We start from the raw sequence: 20,170 nt of genomic DNA, 5'->3' as shown, positions 1-20,170 counted from the left end.
AATAAAATCCTTCACTTATAACTGCATTTTGTGTTTACTTGTGTTGTCTTTGACTAATATTTAATATTATTTGATATTAATTTGACTGGCATGGAAAACTGTGATGTGCTTTTTAAATCCTGTTCTTTCATGACCAGCATGAAGTTTCCTAGTTTTCACCAAATTCTGACCTGGGAGGGCAGTGGTGGCCTAGCGGGTAAGGAAGCGGACTCGTAACTAAAGGGTTGAGGGTTCAAATCTTAAACCGCCAGTCATCCCCACACAATCATTTCTCTAAGGCAGCCCTTCTCAAATAGTGGCCGTTTTAACAGATCAGCATAAATGTACATTACGTACATTTGGTCGCGTCATATAACAGAATAAAGGTAAGAAGTTGTACTTAATGTCAGTGTACATGTTGTTAGGGTCAGGGTTGGGTCTATCAGGTTGCTCTACCGGTATGCTATTCTGACAAAGTATTAGGATCTGTTGGAGCGGAGGCGGAGAGAGACGAGGATAATGAGACAAACGTAACTCTCCCGAAAAGGGAAGGTGTAATGCTTCCATTCCTTGGAGCACTTTTTGGTAGCTAGTTACCATGGATATCCTCATTATTAATGTCCCTGTGTATGTGTTGCATGTGTGTGTGTGTTGTATATGATTGAGTGTGTCGTGAAATTGGATTAAAGTTAAGAAAATGCATTTTTCATAAATGTCACTTCACATGAGTTACAGCGTAGTTATCCTAGGGCTTCTCAAAACAATAAAACCAGACGCGTGTGTAAGCGTGTGTGTGTGTTTGTGAGTGTTCATCATTATTCTCAGTGCAGTAGTCTTGCAGTACTGTCCTTTCTCGGTCTGGATGAGTATCAGTGTTTGTTTTATCAACGCCATCTCACTGTTATTGGTTGCGCCATATTAAATGCGCTGCTTCTCCGCTCTTTTTCAGGTCGACGCTGAAGTCCGGCCAAGGTAAGACTGCAGCTGTGATTCATTCTGACCCCTTTATAGCAGCTGGCAGCGTGCGGGGGAAAACCTTCAGAACAAAGGAATAAAAGCTCAGAGCCAGGTGCTGCTACTGTAGGACAGGAGCTGGATTAGTATTCCCAGTTGCACCTTCTCAATTTCAGCCTGGATCCAACGGCACACACACACACACACACACACACACAAAGAGCCACAATCACACCTGCTCAAATAGACAGAATCTCTCGCTGACAGAGACACACATGAACACACACACAGGGACTCTAATTTACTCTGCCTCCCTCTCACACGCCCAAACCACACATGGACAAATACACAGTCTCTCACACGTACACAATGTAATTTATTCATATAATCTGGCTGTGACACTCATGCACCCACACATAGTCTCACCTGAAAAAAAAAAAAAAGAGTTATACGCATGCACACATATGTATGCATGCATGTGTGTGCTTTATTACATATATATTGAATTAAGGCATAAGATTTCTCTGAGTCATGCACACACACATGCATATATACACACAGACACGGTTTCACATTCTAGTCACGTTCTCAGTGCAGGCAAGCAATTAGGTTCTCTCATCTCTCTGCCCACTGGAGTTAAAGGCTGTGCAAGGTGATGACCTGCATTGTCCAATAAGATGTTTACAATGTGTGTGTGTTTATGTGCATGAGCTGCAGGATTTATCATCAGATCTCTGAGCGTGGAGCTTTATTTCATTCAAGTTGAGCTGTGATTTAATGTTCAGTCACATAAGTGATTAGATTCTAAGTATGTGTATGTGTGTGTGTGTGTTTCATTTCCTGGGCCTTGTGTGTGTTCTCTCTTAGCTTACAGGACAATAGAGACAGCTAATGTGCTCTCATTTATAAGCAAACTGGGATTGGCACTGAGTGGGGGGCCTTCCCATCATGCCTCTGCACATATCCCCCCATCTCAATGCAGATCCACTCACTCAAGGGCAGAGTGCCTGTCTGTCTGAAATCTGTGAAAGTCCCATCTCTCAGACAGCCCCCATCCATCAGCATCACAACAGTATGCAGTAGTCATGACAACCTGTCAAAGCTGGAGGAGTCTGCATCACAGGAACAATAAAAAAAACACCCAACTGATGCAAGATTGAGGCAAATGTGAGATATTACCATTTTGTTGTGCTAGAGAAGGGTGATGTTCAGAGGCTGTGGAGGATCATGGGTAGGAGACTCTTATGTTTTTGGCCAAGGTCGCACCACCCACATGACTTTAACTACGCTCCATCTCCATCTATAAAGCATTGCAGCTCCACTATAAAAAATGTGATGCGGTCCTGTGTGGATAGAGAGCGAAGAGGGGGGAATGGTGATGGAGAGATGGTGGATTAGACTATGTACGTATCTATATGTTCCTTTATTCTTCGGGAGCTTATAATAAAGCAGGTGATCGAATATATTAAGGTGTGCACAGTGTGTAAACATATTATAAGATAAATATCTATGTCATAAGTGATAAGTGATAAGGTGGTAGTAGCCTTGTGGTAACACACTCCCCTATGAACCAGAAGACCCAGGTTCAAACCCCACTTACTACCATTGTGTCCCTGAGCAAGACACTTGCAACCCTAAGTTGCTCCAGGGGGGGACTGTCCCTGTATCTACTGATTGTAAGTCGCTCTGGATAAGGATGTCTGATAAATGCTCTAAATGTAAATGTAAGTGCAAGTCATGAAATTATATTATTCATACTGGCATCCAGTTGAATCATGATAAGGCATACTATTATAATGAATATGATACAATATTCTATAATTATTATTAGTCATAGTGGTAGTAGTAGAAATGTATTATGGATTAAGATAAGTATTTAAATGAACTCTTGCAAATGACCTCTTGTGTTAAGGCATCCATACATTTTTGGTATTTTGGTGACTGCAGTAAAATATACAACTTAATGATAAATTGGACTTTTCTAACTGGCGAAGCAACCAAGTGAACAAAATAATTAAATCATGTTTAAATAAATCAATTCCAGATTTGTGATAAATCAAAATATCAGATTTAAATTTAATACGTTTTTATGTTTGTCAGGGTTTGGGGTAATTGAACTTGTTAAAGAGACACGTACAGTCACCCAAACGCTGAATGGAGAGGGAGAGCGTTTGTGAGACAGGGGAAGGAACGTGTGTGTTTGAGAGAGAGAGATGGAGGGAGGGAGTAACTCGACAGGTAAGCGATTACAGAGCAGAAGCACTAATCCTCTCCGTCTGATGCCAGCGCCGGTGCCGCGGCCGCCGGATCCACATTCCCATTCATCCACATGAGCATCCTGCCAAAAGCTCATCTCTCCTTCAGCGCTCCCACTCCTGCTCACTGCTCACCTCCGTTCCCCTCAGCGGCAGGTGGAGTCGACCCTCACAGCACGCCGCTCCTCCATTATCAGTGCTGTGCGGCCCCTCTACCTTCCTGCTTTCAGAGTTGATGAGCATAGGTGTGTGTGTGTGTGTGTGTGTCTGAAATAGAGACACGCACACACAAATGGCATTGATTTGGTTTCTCATCTCCCTCTCACTAGTGTGTAGCGATGATTTTGTTCTGGTATCACTGAAACACTTTCATTTGGGACTGATCGATTACACGATGGGAGGAATCCATCTCACACACACACTCTTGACACAAAAAGCCTCATCACAGAAACTCAGCCCAGAATGTGCTCTGTGCAGAACCGAGTGGCTGCATTTCCCAGGCTTATGTTTCTCAGTGGGGTGGGGGAGCTCGCAGCAGAACATGAGAGGACGAGGGAGAGGGAAAAGATGAGAAGATGCGAGACCGAGGAGCAGAACAAATACAAGTTAGAAAGTAAGACTCCAGTCGATGGTGAACTACTTCACTCTACCCTCACTTTTCACTTTAAATTGCGGTAAAGGGCACAGTTCAGCGGGTTCTAAATGGTGCCTGAGCCTGTACTGTACCTGTTGTACAGCAGATGCAATGTGCAACGTTATTATAAAGACCTGAACATTACAAGGGGTGCTTAAGATAGATGTAATTCAATGGGTTTCAATATTTTATAGCCAAATAGGCTCCACGCTGGTTTTGAAAAAGATGTATCACGAGTGTGTGTTTTTTGTTTTTTTTTAAGCACATTAACTTTTACTTTGCATGCTTGAAAGGCTGCTGGGAGGGTTTCCAGAAATTGCTGGAAAGCATGCAGTGAGTCTGTGCTGCAAGGTGTGGCTTATTTTTGTGAAATTCGTAGCTCACAGTGTATGTTCTTGCTTTACAGTTACATTACCAGGGGTCAGAACCATGTGGGCGGAAGTGATGATCTAACTTTGTGTGTTGATTTCATTTTAAATAAATTCAGGCATGAATATGTTTTCAACGATTTTACATTTGTTCATATACTTTTTCTAGTCAAAATTTTTTGAACTCACCTACTCTGTGGTGGTTGTAGAGACTAAGATGGAGCCATTTTGGAGAATCCAATGCAAGAAACATATTTAGCGATTTTGTAGCAGGAGAAAGTGAAGTATGTTTGATGGAGGTGTTTTTTACCTCCATCGCCTCTTTTTACCTTCATGAAAGTGTCACCATCAAAAGCCACTTCATGAGTCGATGATAAGAAAGTGTTCAGCATAAACCTCCAGTCCTGTGTCTTGAGTTTTGTTTTAGAATTAAAAAAAAAAGCAAGGCTAACAAATGAGTAGGTCCATCCAAATGTTTGACTGTTAGAGTATATCTTCAGTTTCGCCCAATGCATGAAATGGTAATGATGATGTGACCGTTATCAAGGACACGGTGGATTTAGAAAGAAGGTCCATTGCTGGTGTATCAGCCCCAGTCAACGCGAGCAACATGAACAGAAACCAGCGCGGCTTTCAGCGCAGGAAGGCTAATGAAGTTTAATGAGGCCTGGCGTGCGAAAGCAGGCCAGGTTTTATTCTCTGGTTTGCAGGATGATGAATATGTTCTGGACTGGTGCTCCACGGCCTGCCCCAATATCCAATCAGTCATCTTTGAAATACAGGGGGTGGGGTTGTGAATTACGCTGGGATTTAATAAGGGGGGTCAGAGGCTGAAAAGTTTTGAGAAGTTGCTGTTCTAATCGCTACCTGTGTCTCGGCGTCACGTCAACCGCTGGCTGGGAAGGCCTGCAGGGAGAAGCGAGGAGACTGGGCCCAATTATGTGGCAAACTCAGCCTGCCTTGAAGCCGCGGTCGCCAGAGACACGGACGTGCCTCAAAGCAAGGGAGAGGAAAGAGCCAAATCTGGGAAATAAAGTGGAATATAAATCAGGCAATGCAATCATACTAATATGATAACTCTCTCTCCAGGAGTCCCTGGCTCGCTCCCCTAATTATCATACCAGTCTGCCCCCACCCTTCCTTTTCACCCACTTGCAGTGGTTTGGTATGTCTGCTCTGCCACCAGCCTTTAAGGTTCGTGTTTATTTCATAATGCAGCGCCGCAGTGCTCTGCAGACTGGGCTGTGGAGATAACGGGGCGAGGCGTTTGGGTGAAAGTTGGTGCCAGTTTGCATTTTCTTCCGGTTGGAGAGCAGACTGTTGAGTGGAGGTGGGCTGCGTTAGCTGTGGGTTCCAGCCTATTAAGGAAGGCGGGGTTGAGTGGCAAGCTGTTGGCACCCAGTGGCTGTTACCCTTTTAATTAAACATTTTAAACGTCTCTTTGAGGAGTTTAGTGGTGCTGTCTCCCTTCACCCTTCTCCTCAGTGTGTGTGTGTGTGTGTGTGTGTGTGTGTGTGTGTGCGCTAATGTTGTATAAATGTTCTGTTCTGTAATGTAGATGCTTGTAAAAAATCCAAGACGTTGCACACAGGGCCTGTTCAGGAGTGTTACAACATTTACAGTACCAGTCAAAAGTGTGGACGCACATAGTCATTAATGGGTCTTTTTACATTATACAGCAAAAGTGAAACACATGAATATGAAATAACACATGAGGTTATGGAATAAGCAAAAAAAAAATTGGCAAAAAGTTGAATATCAAGGAGCTTGTGCTGTGGTGTCAGCATTTCACACTCTTGGCCTCTCTCCACCACCTTAGGTTTGACAACAGGGATGGTTTCCAACAGTCCTGCATGTTCATGCTGAACAATTTCTACTTTCTTTTGATGATGACAATGAAGGTAAAATGGCATCAGATATACTTCGCTTTCTCCTGCCACAATAAATTTGTTTTTTTGTATTGGATTCTTCAAAATGGCTCCATAACTGCCACAGAGTAGGTGGCAGTTTTCTGGATTCACAGAAATAGACCAACACAAAGATGTCTGTATCTCGAAGGAGAAACGGTGAACATTCTGCTTTTTAAGGTTTAAAATTTTACTGTTTCTTCAGTTGTACACATTTCATGATAGCGTCATAGCAAACAGTCCTGCAGTGTCGAATGTTTATGGATCACAAGCATGATTTTCTAATTGTGATGTCTTGGAATCATGCAGATCTTAATTCAAACATCCTGATTGGTGAAATAGTGAAAGTAACTTACTGGGACAAACTTCCACACACGTGCGCCTATTCATGGAGCATTTTGGGTGTATCATGCTACACTGACCTCAGGACATCATGGCACCCATGTGAGCACAGCGTGAGTACGTTTTGGGGCAAGAATTATGTGTGAGCATCTAAATTAACAGCAGTTTTTATCTGTTTGGGACTCTTTATAATATGGAAGCAGTAATCTCACCATGATAAACACTCTGATAGCATCTCGCTTTTCTGTGGGGTTGCTATGGCAACACATTCTCCCCCCACACTTATTTTTATTACTTTGTAGTGTATGTGGAAGTGGGTGAATTTGTGTGCTTTGTGTTTATTTCTTATCCGGTTCTCACACATGGACCTCAAAATGAAAAGTGAAGACCGTGAATATGGGCCGCACAGCAAAAGGTGTTGCACTAAATAGACACTCAAAGGGAAATATATGAAATCGGAAGATTATATTTATGAAAGTCGGGATGTGCTGTGACAGCCTCTCTCTGTTGCGCTCAGATCCTGCTGAGGACGATAAGCTTTATTACGGGAAAGAGGGGAACCGGCGCACCTGTGATCCATCCTGGCAGCCCACCCCTTCCTCCTCTAACCTCATGAACCCTCCCATTCTCTGCATTAAATCTCGCACAGGATCCCAGAAACCAATTGGACCGCCACGTCTTCTACACCAGTGGAGTTGACATTCATCCTGACTGCCCACCACAGTATGAATTGGTGGCAGGTCAGAGGTCACAGCAGGCCTGTTTGTTGCTGGAAGTTGTTACAGTGATGCTGGAAAACATGGTGCCCTAGTTGTCCCCTACTACTGTATCTCAAGTCTCTTTCCGAAATTCAGTCTTGGTGCAGAATTGAAGCCACTTTGATCCAGTCACACAATGAGAGTTTCCCAGGACGCGCCCTTTTGGTGTCTGCAACTTTAAATGCTAATGAGGAGGAGAGAGGCCTATAGAAGTGAGCAGGCATTCGCGGAAATGACATAACATAACATAAGGGGAGAAATTCCAGATCCAACCATCTGAGCTGAATGCAGAATGGCCAAAGCGGTCTTTACACCTATCGCCATTTCTAGCCACCGCTGGACCATAGACAGGCTAGGGGAACTCATATTAATGTATGAATAATCTCCATAACATGGGACCTTATCAGAACCATTATGTGGTTCTGCATTGGGAACAGAGATATTTGGACTTTTAATATTTTCAGGCCTGTGAAATCAATTTCCTGGGACTAAAATGTATAACGTTCTGCAGCTTCTGCACGTTCTGCAGTTTGTATTTGGGTAATTATCCGAAACTTTAGGGAAGAGGAAAGTCAATTTATTTGCATTGCAGGTCATGTGCATAGAGGAATATACAGTAACAGTCTTATACTAAGCATGGTACTTTAACAAAATAAAGCTGGTTTCCCATGCTTTAAATGATAAAGGCCTTTTTAGTTGCTCATTTGAGCTAATTTGCATCAACTGCTGGGGCACTCTGTGTGTTCCTATGTGTCTTTTTTTCTGGGAAACTGTGTATGTCCATGCCAGAGACACAAGATCAGGTGGTATTCGTGCAGGAATATGAGCAAGGTGTGGCTAATCTGAAGGGATTTTTTAAATAGAGGATAACACAAGCTTGCGGTTTTAAATATAAATGGGCGCCGAAAACCCTGCCTCCCCCCTAACCATTAAAGGTGGGATGATAAGCCCGGCCGAGAGCAGGTAGGACCGGGAGAAGGGTCCATTTTTCGCTCGAGTCCTGACGCCAAGCCAGCAGATGGGCTGATGTGTTAGAGGCAGTCCGGGGGGATGGGGGGGCTCCTCTCCGCCACTGTGTTTTGGTTGTGCTACGTCTCCTCTGGCTGATAGATAGCACCCCCTTCGGCCGTCCTTGCGTTGTGTTGTTGAATTAAACAGTGCAGACTTGTTGTTACACAGTGTAATATTAGTGTTGCGCTCAGTTTTTTTGTTAGCTTCTCTGATTCGTTTGCTGGTACACCGGTTGGAATGATGCATCAGTCCCTTCATTAATTCCTCCCTTCTATTTACCCTCTTTCACACCCCTGCACCTTTTTTTTTAAGTATATCTGATATATTCTCATTTGTTGTCCTTGGGTAGTATGTTCCTGGTGCTGTATAGAACGAAGCTTGTAGGCTACGTTCACTTATGTCACGTCAAGCACAGAACTATAAAAACACGAAAGGACTGCATGGTAGTTGTCTGTGTCTTGTAGAGAAGGAACTGAGCATTTTTAAGTTTATAGTATTTCTGAAATGCATCGTTTTCGTTATGTTTTTATATAAAACTGCAGTGCAGAGTCAAACATCGTGATACTTGGTCTCTAGATCCCGGAAGATATGTCCCGTTATCTCTATATCTTTGTCTCTCCTTGATGCCTTCTTTTCTCCTCTCTCTCTCTCTCTCTCTCTCTCTCTCCCTCTTTGCCCATTTCTCCTTTTTTCCCCTCTCATTCACCATTTTCCAGCTCTCCTCTCTCGTTCCCTCTCCCTCTTCTCATTTTCTCATCCCTCACCCTCCCTACCTCCCTGGCTCGCTGTCTTCCTGCACCTGCTCATTAGTTCCCGCCGGTGTGCACTCCCTTTTCTTGTCCTCTTTTTCAGGTGCGACGATCTCTTTGTTTTTCATGCTCGGCCAGAACCTGCAGATGCTCTTTCATCTGCACACACCCCAGCCAGCCAAGAAAACATTCAACATGGCTGGCATCCCAGAGCAGGAAAAATAAATAATCTGCATGATCCCATGAATAAAAAAATAAAGACGGAACGTGTTAATTAAGACAATGCGCTTCGCTGGTAAAAAAGTTCACACACACACACACACACACACACACACACACACACACACACCAACCTCAGTCGGTGGGGAGAAGTGGGAGGCAGCGGGAGCAGGACAGATGTGTGTGGCGCGGCTCTGTTAAATCTGCAGCATCTGCCGGGGTGCCGCCCAGTGCTCTGAAGCAGCTGGAACTTCAGCAAACACACGCACCCTCGCCGAGCTCCACAGGAGCTGCCTGAAGGACGCTTGAAAATACTGAGACAATAAAGCCTGGGTGTGATGGAGGAGCTGGGTCCGTCCTGCCTTGCGTCTCAGGGTGACATTTATTAAGCCGCCACGTCCCAAATTGAAAACGGAAGTGGCCTAATGGCAGCATCAGGACGTACAGGACGGTACGGTTTAAATCAGACAGTCCAGTCAGGGTGTCTATTTACTGGTCCCCTCCAGCGGAGCCAGGCTCATCCAATCACCTGCTTTCATTCAGTCTTCAAGCCCCGCCTGACAGATTCTGGTCCTTGGCCTTGGACCGAGGGGCTGCAGTGACATCGAAGGCCTCTGACAATAAGACTTTGTTCTATTGAAGGTCGTCCGGCATCGAGCTTCACCTGGATTTGATGCGGGCCCGTCTGTTCGCTCTGAGTTATTAGAGCGAGAGGGGAAAATAGCCTCTATAAATGGCTGCCTCATGACACTCTAAGATGGGAGCTAATTAAATATACATGAACGCTGTCGTGCTTAATATCAGCACAGGAGCTCACAGGCGCTAGACCACACACACACACACACACACACACACACATACTCTCCAAACACTCCACTGATTTACGCGGACAGAAAGTAATATAAACTTGCATGTAAATGGAGGCGCTCTGAGATTTATACACACACTTGGTGAGAAGAGACGGGGCATTACAGGACCCGGTGTGAGCTTAGGGGAGATGCGGCTGGAAGATTGTGGGCCGAGGTGATGGATCGGCTGCTTATCAAAGAGTTGCCCTGGTATGAACTGCCTGTGGGTTGAAAAATCGCCCACATATATAACACCCGGGCGACAGTGACTTATTCCAGTGACTTTGGAGTAGCCTGTGTATAGAGCAATGGGCAGTTAAATACACAAAATACACAGTCGCATGCATGGCAGTACCATTAGATGTGTAACTAAATGTGACCTTGAGTCACAGTTCATGTTATTCTGAATCCAGAACAGCAGCAACTACAGTCCAGCAGACAATGGTTAAAAAGAGAGGCATCCATAGCCCATCTTCCCTCTGATTGTGCGTTGTGCTCAGCTTCAGTTCCCAGATTAGGCGGTTTTGATATTTTGGGAAATAATGCTTTCAGACAGTAGGCCATTTAAATACACAGCAGATAAATACTTAAAATCAAATTTCACATTTACAGCATTTACCAGACGCCCTTATCAGGAGCGACAATCAGTAGTTACAGGGACAGTCCCTCCGGAGACACTCAGGGTTAAGTGTCTTGCTCAAGTGACTTTGCGGTCTTTTGGTTCTAGGCTAATTAATACAATATTCAAATACTAATAATTATATAGAAGATATCTAGAACTTGGAATTACATGTATATACTGAAATACAATTAAATAATATTAAATATAATATTCAGCTAACCCCATTTTCTAGTACAAGTGATATTTTGTGAAATTGACATAAAATCCCATTATGTCAAGAATTATGCACTCTTCATATATACATCACAACCACATACTAGGCTAGCCTGTTACCGTAGATACGTTCTCGAGGGCAGTTGATGTCATCTGATACTTTGACAGAGGTCACGGCCACGGAGGAGGGACAGCTGTAAAAGGGTGAGCGAGAGACAGAGATTTCATGAAGGTTGTCGTGGCTATGTTTAATTCAGCGACTTCCCAACAGGCGCTGTCACCGTGGCGATTTATGTGTTGCCGCGGAAGCCGGCGCCTCCCACCTCACCATCAGTATGCCAAAGCCGAGGAGGCAACCTTGAGTGGAGTTTAGACGCTCAATGTGGGCAGCATTTAATTACCTCGGCCGGCGTTAGCATGCACGTGGTTGTTGGCGCGGCACTCCCTCGATGCCCCACGTTTTTTCCAGTCCGTTTCCTGTTGTTATCTGTTCTTTTCCTGGCCAGGATGAATGAGCCCTGGAGATCATGCCATAGAGGAAACGTCTTCAGACTGGCAGTCTATGCTGTTGGATTTGTCCAGAGCAATGAAATTGGCTTTTGGGCTTGAAGATGATGAAGTGTATTACACAGCAGTATTATTTATAAAGGTGTGACAGGCTTTTATGACAGACGTTGCAAAGGATGTACTAGAGCACATAAAAGTTTATTAGTCATGGAGCATTGTGACCTGTCAGACCCTGGGACCTCCGCTAGAAGCCTCACAGCTCTTGGGAGCATCCTCTCCAATCTGTTACTGTCCAAGCTTAGGATGCAGTGTCTCCTTTTCTCCAGAAAAAGGAGATAGCGGCCAGCTGGAGGCTGTGATGGTATCTTCATGACAGTTCAAACATATGGTGCACTTGAGGCACATTTGGTGAGAGGGGGGGAATTGTTTCACAGACTTTGGAGAACTTGCACCAGATGGAGGAGGGGCATATGGTTCCTCAGAGTGGCCTCCAGCAGGGACGAATCCTGTCCTTCAGGCTGGAAGTAGGATTATGTGACTGAAGCTCAGGCTACGGAGCTGAGTAATTCCCCAGCAGCATCGCAGTATGTCACCAGCTTCTTCTGCCATGTGAGGTTCTGACTGGTTCTGAGGCTCATTCGCATAACAATGCTCCCGCTGTGGCTAATAGAGCTGAGAAGCTATACAAATGTACAAATGAGCAGGCTGATGCAGAACCCACTAATCCCACATCCCATGATCCTTTGCTGTTAATGAGCAGTAGTTTATATCTTGTTGGCACATTGGGTAGAGACTGGATGTTTTACTGCGTTTACATGGGGTCCCTCTCCAGTCCAAAGACAAGCAGGCAAGGTTAGTGACTCCCTCTCCAGGGTTTGCTGGATGTCTAGACCAGAACTGGACAGGTGAACGTGTAGAAAATATTCTCCCAACTGTAAACCAGCTGTAAGCCATGAAAAGGAAAAAAGGCCAGGAAGACCAATCTCAGAACAGCATATCTGCAAGGTGGTAAAGGAAGTTATGTGGATGAGTGGGTGGAAAACACTCCCACTTACTGCTGAGTAAAACGAATAAAAAACTTTTTTTCCTCATGCCAGTTTTTCAAGTTTTAAGGTTAAGTTTAACCCATAGTTAGAAAAGCTGGAAAGAGAGAAGATTTTGTAACTGGTTGGATCATTTTCAGAAAAACAATGCTTTGCCAGTTTGCACTACTTGTGCAACCAATGAGTCTTAAATTGCCTCCATTAGAACCTTAAAGTCCAACAGTTTATCCCTTGGAAACCAATTTATCCAACCCTTGACCAGTGCACTGGTCCATTATATGTTGAAGACACAGTATTTAGGGTCCACAGTTCCAACCAAGACGGAAGTCACAAGAACAAAGGTATAACCCAGTGGAGGATTCAAATCCTCTCTTCTTGTGTTAATGATACCCATCGTTACAAAGTTTTCTTACATTTCTCTTACAGTTCTCTTGGACATCATATTAATCATTTTCTTATTATGTCAGCTCACACAGTTTATTGGTCCTTTCTGGGGGGCTTTTCTTGCATGCCATACCAAAAAAATTCGGCAAAATTGCATCATAAACCGATACTGTCTGGATTTTTTGTATTTCACATTGATGTTGAACACAGCTATCAGAAGACATTGAGTTGCATTGACTTGAAAGCTCTTTGGAGGTTGCACACACCCAACAAAGATTTTGTGTGTGTGTTTTTTTAAGAAATAGAAGCTTTACTGCCAGTGACTTCGGTTCAATAGAAAGTGCTCCATTTATTCATTTTTCGTAGGCTATCTCATCACATTCTTCCCACATTCCAAAAAGTTTGTTTTGTTCCTTAAATGTTTTTACAAATGTGCAATATGTGAACCAGATTTATTCTTGATTTGACTGGCCAATTTATTGACTTTTTAGTCATTTACTCATTTTCCACAATGATGCCTTGAGCTCCTGAACCCCTTATTATTCAAGTTGACGCCCAGACTCATTTATGATATAAAACTCACTTATTACAATAAATTTGCTACAGTCCCAGACGCACCAGTTGCGTGGCATCATGGGCAGAGCAGTGGCAGTCAAGTGAAAGGTTTGCTGTCCGTAGATCAGCTGCTTGCTGTCCACTATGATCTATTGTTTCAGCTCACTAACATTTACCAGCAGGACAGCATTAAAAATGGCATGGAGAAGGTGAACCAGCTTGGCTGTGAAAGCAGAATCCATCATTCATATCAGCCAAACTCAGCCAACACCGCATTTCCATTCTTCTCTCCCCGAAACTCGCTTTTAGACATTCATTAAACGTTAATTGCTGGCTAATTGGACTTTAATGGCTTGAGAGAAACCAGGAGGTAAACCGAGCTAACAGGCGTCTGCTGGGCGTGGAGGACGCTGAAGTGGCGTAATGGTTTATCGCTGTACGTATCACCATGAAAAATTTGCCGAGCAACAATTAGCCGCTCCTTCTCGCTAACACAGAAGCGAGATTGCTTTGTTGCTGGCTGTTTTTTTTATTTTTTTATTTTTATTTTTTCACATTTTAATTAATAAGCAATTCATTACAGGGGCCAACGCATGAGGCAACCTTCCCCAATTAATTCCCTTGATTACCCCAGCGGCAAAGTGATTGTGAAAATCGTCTAATGAGCTGATGTGCGATCGACTATTTAGATTGGCTAGCGGAGTTTTCTGGACAGATTTCCAGCTGTGGGTTGGCGAGTGGGAATGGCTGGACGAATGCTCATCTGCATGCAAAGCGCGTAAGGAAGCGGAGGCCGAGCCAGGTGTGGTCTTCAGAGAAAGATAAATTCCAGTTGGCGCTCTGGTAGAACGGTGACAGCGCCGCTGCAGCTGTCCCCCCCCCCGCCATCCCACTCCGGGCCCAGTGTTGTGTGTTTGACAGAGAGCCCACCGGCACATACACGCCAACGCAACCTACCAGCTTTCCCGTGCCATGCTTTTATTATCTTTATTATGAGCCTACCGAACTCTCACCCCATCACGTGATTACAACCGACCCCCTCACCCACTCTCATGTCCATTACATTCATTTGAAATTCCTTACAGCCAGACTGCTTGCCCTCATGGATTTCAATTTCGTCATTTTACCTCGCGTTATTTTTCACACTGAAGAAGAAATTGTACCTCTCCCTGGAGACCATATAGGCTCATTTAAGTGAAGGAATGCACCACTTTTGTGGTTATTGCGCTCCTGTTGCTTACATGGGATCTACATTTGTCACACCTCCTCCTAGAGGATGGAGCGGAGACACTGGACGTATTTTATATATATATATTTTTATTTTCATTCCTGTGCAGTCTTTATGTAATGTCATGAGTCAGGCCCATGTTTGCGAATGCAATACAATAACCAGGAACCTTAATAGCATATTGTTGCATATTTCATAATGCAGTAAATTGTAAAGACTCAGAAAGATAAATACACATGCTATTTAATAATGCAAACATAATTAAAGCTTTATGAGCATAGCTGCGCTGATTACTTGCTTACAATAATGCAGTGTAGGTTCATGGTTAGCCAGGTGCTTGTAGGTTAAAGATTTGATTTGATGAAAATGACCTGACCACATGGGTTCATTTCCGTGAAGCCTGTTTATTTCACACGGCTGCGGCGGTTGAGCTCCTGCCCTTGGTCAGGATGTGCATTTGTCACATGTTCCAACAGACAAATGGAGGAGAGACACTTGGGCAAATTATATTTCCATGTCAAACGCTCACTCTCTCTGGAGCCTTTCTCTATTTTTAAAATTCATCATGTAGGATCTGTTGTCAGGGATGCTGGGAGAATTATGGCAGCTCTGACTGGGAGGCACAGTGTGATATCTCTGCATTAGATACTCTGTTGACTTGTTTTCCTCTGAGGAAAGGGCTTCTCTGCCCATGGCTTTATTAACGTGACAAATGTCCCCACTTGCATCCCCTTTGAGCTTAGCTCATGTTCATGTGTGTGTGTGCAAATGTGACTTAAGTGTGTACTTTGTTTACTTTGCCATGTGTGTATTTATTATTTTTGTGGATTTATGATTGTGTGTAGCACATGACCTTAACGAAACTCAGATATAGAAATGAACCATTTAGTAGGGGAGCATGAAATATAGGACGCGCAGAAAGGAAAACCGCTAATAAACAGAAAAAAAACGTGGCCCGGCTGTCTGAGGCTTTTTTTCCCCCCTTAGTTTCTTATGTAAAGTGCTTCCTCTTGCCATCCGTCACTTTCTCTTTTCCTCTTTTCTGCTCTACTTCCTCCACTCGCAAAAAAATCATGTGAGATTCAAACCAGCTAAATCCTTGAAGTCCACAGAGTTTGGGGATTGCCCCAGGGCTTCAGAGAGAAGCAGCGAGCGAGCCTGCTCCGCTGGGGCTCTCGCCGCTACGTGGACCCGGATGTGGACGGACGCCGCGGGGCAACAGGCACGTCAAATTACCCGTCGTGCCCTGATCACTTGCCACCTTTAGATTGCCGGTCCACTGCAGCCACTGCCTGCCACGGTGCGTCTTAGAGCCATGTTAAATCATCCCGTGTAAGCTACAAGTTTTAGTTCATTAAGTAGCGCTGGAGTGCAGCGCTCACTTGAGAGCGCAAGGGTAAGGAGCTGTCCTCCAGGCCCTATCAATAACCATTAAGGAGCCTCACTCATTAGGGCAGATCCAGCAGGCCGGGGGGCCATGAGAAATGGCCCTCCCTGGCTAATGTGATGGAGTGGATCCAGGCAACATCAACACTGTTTGAGAATGCAAATTGGGATGTCTATTTGTCCCCAGGATGATTGCCACGGGCCCTTATTCTCAGTCAACCTTTCTGTATAATCAGATATATCAGTCCCCCCCAAACACACACACACACACACTGTGTGGGCCGAACACGTCTGAATGCCACAGTCTTGATTATTCAGCGAGGAGAGGGAGAGAGACGCTGCCAGCTCTTCCCCATTCATGAGTTACAGTCCCTGATCTTCTGAGCCAAGAGCAGGAAACACGAAATCAAGTCAGGAGCAGAGGAGCCTCCTCTCCCCTCAGTCTCAGACATAACTATCACCGTCACTGCGGAGAGGCAGCAGATCTGAAACCCGCCCACAGACGAGTAGTTCCTTTCAGCAAGTAAAAAGAAATTACACGTAGCTTTTCAAATATTACAATTTGTTTCATTAGAAATGTGAAAGTGAAGTGATTACAGTTACATTTTACATTTACAGCATTTACCAGACGCCCTTATCCAGAACAATTTACAATCAGTAGTTACAGGGACAGTCCCCCCCTGGAGACACTCAGGGTTAAGTGTCTTGCTCAGGGACACAATGGTAGTAAGTGGGGTTCGAACCTGGGTCTTCTGCTTCATAGGCGAGTGTGTTACCCACTAGACTGCTACCACGGAGTTACGGGGGTTGTTTTTCCATTTTGGATATAGCTTTAATGAAAGTGAAGGATTAAAATGCCTTTATTTTTCATGATGTTAATGCACACCTACCAGCCAATCAGAACCAAATAATCACCCGGGCCATGGTGTGGTGCATAATGCTCTTGTACATTTATTCACAGTTAATTCAAAGTAAAAATGAAACTTAATTTTATGTTTTAATTAAACTTAAAGCACTTATATAACAGAACAAAATCTCTAACCACAGTTACAAATTCTGCTAATTCTGCAGAAAAAAAATGCCAGGTAGCTAATAGCACTCAACAGGCAAAAATGACGGGCATTGCTAGCACAACACGTAGATGAACCGCATTGCTTTTTTTTTTTTTATGCCTCTACACTGCACGGCAACCAATAATCGATGCTTATGTCACCGAGACCAATCGCTATGCACAGTGTGTGTTGTCAAAACGGCGCACTGCAGTTGGCAGCAAGACGGCAGCGGATGCGGCTTTTAATTTCCGTGCGCTGTCTCGCATTTGTGCCTCCTGGGGCACGGGGTGTAAATATCAACCTTCCTCTGTGTACCGGGCCTGTTCAAGACGATGCATGCGTCTTGTGCATCTATGAGGGCGTGTTGGGGAATCGGTGCTTTTAATTTGGGGAGACAGAGGCCGCTGTCCTCTGGGACGCGCACAAAGGCATTTTACATCTGAAGAGTCTGCTCAGACCCGTGGCTTCAGAAGGAAGCATGAATTCAAATACAGGACGGGCGCCTGTGGCTTTTATGCGGCCTGTCAGATCCCACTAGCCCGCAAGGCTCCTCGAAAGTCTTCTTGATGAGAACCTGAAATCGTAAAAAGGCACCTCTAGATGTTCCTGAAGCCTCTCCCCCACCGTACTGTACAGCGGACCCACGGCTCTGGGCTTTCCCACTGTTAGTGGCCACGGTAGGGAATGATTGGGCCTCATCATTAATGCATTGAATACATTATGGCCCATGAATAAGTAATGACCCATAAAAAGCCGCCATGACCCCCCTCTCCAGGATTCTGAAATCACAGGACAAATCGGGCAGGGACAGAGAGGACTCACCAGGGACTTTTACATTTGCTGCGCACTAGTGTATTTAAAGCACCCCGTCCCCCCCGTGCCAAAAACAGAATTACAGTTTGAGAACATGAAGCCTCGGAACATTGTCCCATGAGTGACGTGAGTCGTTCTTTGTCCTACGAAGGGAGCTGAGATCACCTTTGCCGGAGACACATCGTCCACATGATGAAGAGAGAAGACTAGACGGCCGTAGATGGCAGACAGGGAAAGATCAGGGCTGGCTCATGAAACATTAAGCAGGGGCTCGCATTTACGTACTAAATAGCTTTTCATGGTGAAACATGAGCGTCTGGAACGGGCCCGGGAAGGGGGAGGGGGCATGTTCAGGAGTGTCGGCAAGCCGGTTTCATGATGCAGAGGTGGAGCTCATCTGTTCTTCGCTCCACCCTCAGGCACCCTCCCCCCAGGGGGAATATTCCTCAACAGATAGGCTGTCAGCAAGGGAGAAGTGTCCGGCTAATGAGAGCGAGGGAAGGAAATAGCGAAAGAGGATGCGATTACAGCCTGACTGAACGAGGGACGGACGGGGGGGGGGGGGGGGGGCAGAGAAGAGGAGGAGAGCTGTCGACTTGCCGCCCCAAGCCCTAGGGGCTGTCCAATTAAGCAATATGATTAGTTCAGATTGTCGGCAGCAAAAAAAGAAATCTAGCTGACAAGTCCTTACTCTCGTGCAGAGTGGCAATTTAGAAGGCGTCAGGTCCCCGGGGAGCCACCCGGTCCCAAGCTCTCAATTTAATAAGACTTTTTGCCGGAGGGAAAGCAACAGTGACAAAACCCCGAGGGAGTGAACGAGTGTGTGTGTGTGTGTGGGGGTCAGAAAACGAGATGTCCAGTTTCGTGTGGTCAGTTCTATGAATTCCTCTTAAACCTTCTCCTCTCCCCCCCCCCAGACCCCCAGAACCGAGGCATGACCCCGAGGACCCGAGAGGATATGAAGGCGAGGGGAGGGACTCCTTTATGGGCAACGCCCCCTGATGAACCGGCTCTCCTTCCAGGGAAATTGGCACCTGAGTTGATGCTCTGGATCCACCTGGAGGCCTGACTGTGTAGCGGGGAGGGAAGGAAGAGGAAAAAAGAGGTCCGCGTGGAATGGAATGTGACATTGCTGTGACACAATATGTTTAATTTGTATTTTTTTTTGTCCTGAGCACAACTGTTAATGCAGAAAATTCTTCTGCTTGCAACAAAGCCCAATCAGTCTTTAAGATTTGCGACTTTTTGTCTTCTTGCTCTGTGGACGCTGAAGGTCGTCTTTTCTCCATGTACACTTTCAAAAGAAGCAGTCAAAATGAGTTCATGATGGATGTTTCAGAATTTAATAAGCACTCATTATTCTTGGGATAAAAACTTGCTGGGATGACAAATGTGCCGTTGGCCTGAGACTTGTGATGAAATCATCTTTTTGCTCTTTTTTTGTTATGTCTTAATGATTTCTTGTTGATTTATGATGTTTTCTTCTTTTGGAGATGGGATCACAGAGAGAACAGAGGACAGCCTGCCTCTGTTTACATCTCTGGACTATTTGCGGACTGCTTTTAACAAGCGAATAATGACAGCAGTCTCAGGATGCTCCGCCCATGTCAGGAGCACAGAGCCCGGGATCTCAAATGCTGCAGAAAATGGTGCATTGTGAACCGCCTGGCAAACTCAGAGCCTTGGTGATTCAGCAGTCTGTCATGAGTTACAACCATTCTGACCGAGGCACATTTTGGATTGAATTATTGTACACGTTTTTTTTTCCCTGTGGCAAATGAAAAGTGACAGCGTCTATTAAATGACGGCAAGAAGTCTTTCAGTCTCAAGAGGTTTGTGAGTGTAATAAACTGAACCTTCGAAAGAATTGTAGTGGGGTTTTTTTTGTGGATTTGATTTAATAATGTGTTTTTTTATATGCATAACATATGTTTGTCATTAATATATAATTACTGTACTGTTTGAAATCGTTTTTTTTTTATTTTGAAAGTTGATGACAATTTTTGTTTTTCCTTAATGTGTAATATTGATTCTCACACTTTCTTAAATTCATTATTCCGTTGTCTGTCTGGTTTCTCATTTACTCATCCTGTGGTTTTAAAATATCCAATCTGGCAACGCTGCACACCCATCAGGTTGCAAATAAAGAGGAAACAATGGGCAAGCGTAAGTATTTGAGCAACTTTGGGTTGAATTGTGATGACTAGATGTCTACAAAACTACAGCTCCTATACTCCGGTGGTCAGGATCTACCAGTGGTCAGTGCTCCAAGGAATGAAAACAGTGAACCAGTGTTGGAGGGGGGGGTCTGATCCTTGGGCCTTCACTGGTGGGTGGCAGCAG

General features: G+C 44.7%; 1 protein-coding gene across 1 annotated transcript in view; it reads left to right on the top strand.

The window, feature by feature from the left end:
- The window catches only part of trim44 (tripartite motif containing 44), a 39,868-nt gene extending 20,177 nt beyond the window's left edge, over positions 1 to 19,691 (top strand). Inside the window, exons 5-6 of the mRNA XM_028957272.1 lie at positions 929 to 951; positions 18,745 to 19,691. Coding sequence (XP_028813105.1) covers positions 929 to 951; positions 18,745 to 18,829 — 108 coding nt within the window. The 3' untranslated portion in view covers positions 18,830 to 19,691. The remainder of the gene's footprint in view (positions 1 to 928; positions 952 to 18,744) is intronic.
- Positions 19,692 to 20,170: the final 479 nt, after the last annotated feature.

This window comes from Denticeps clupeoides, chromosome 17 (assembly GCF_900700375.1).
Source record: "Denticeps clupeoides chromosome 17, fDenClu1.1, whole genome shotgun sequence".
Taxonomy (NCBI): Eukaryota; Metazoa; Chordata; class Actinopteri; order Clupeiformes; family Denticipitidae; genus Denticeps; species Denticeps clupeoides.
This window is presented reverse-complemented; position numbering and strand designations above follow the sequence as displayed.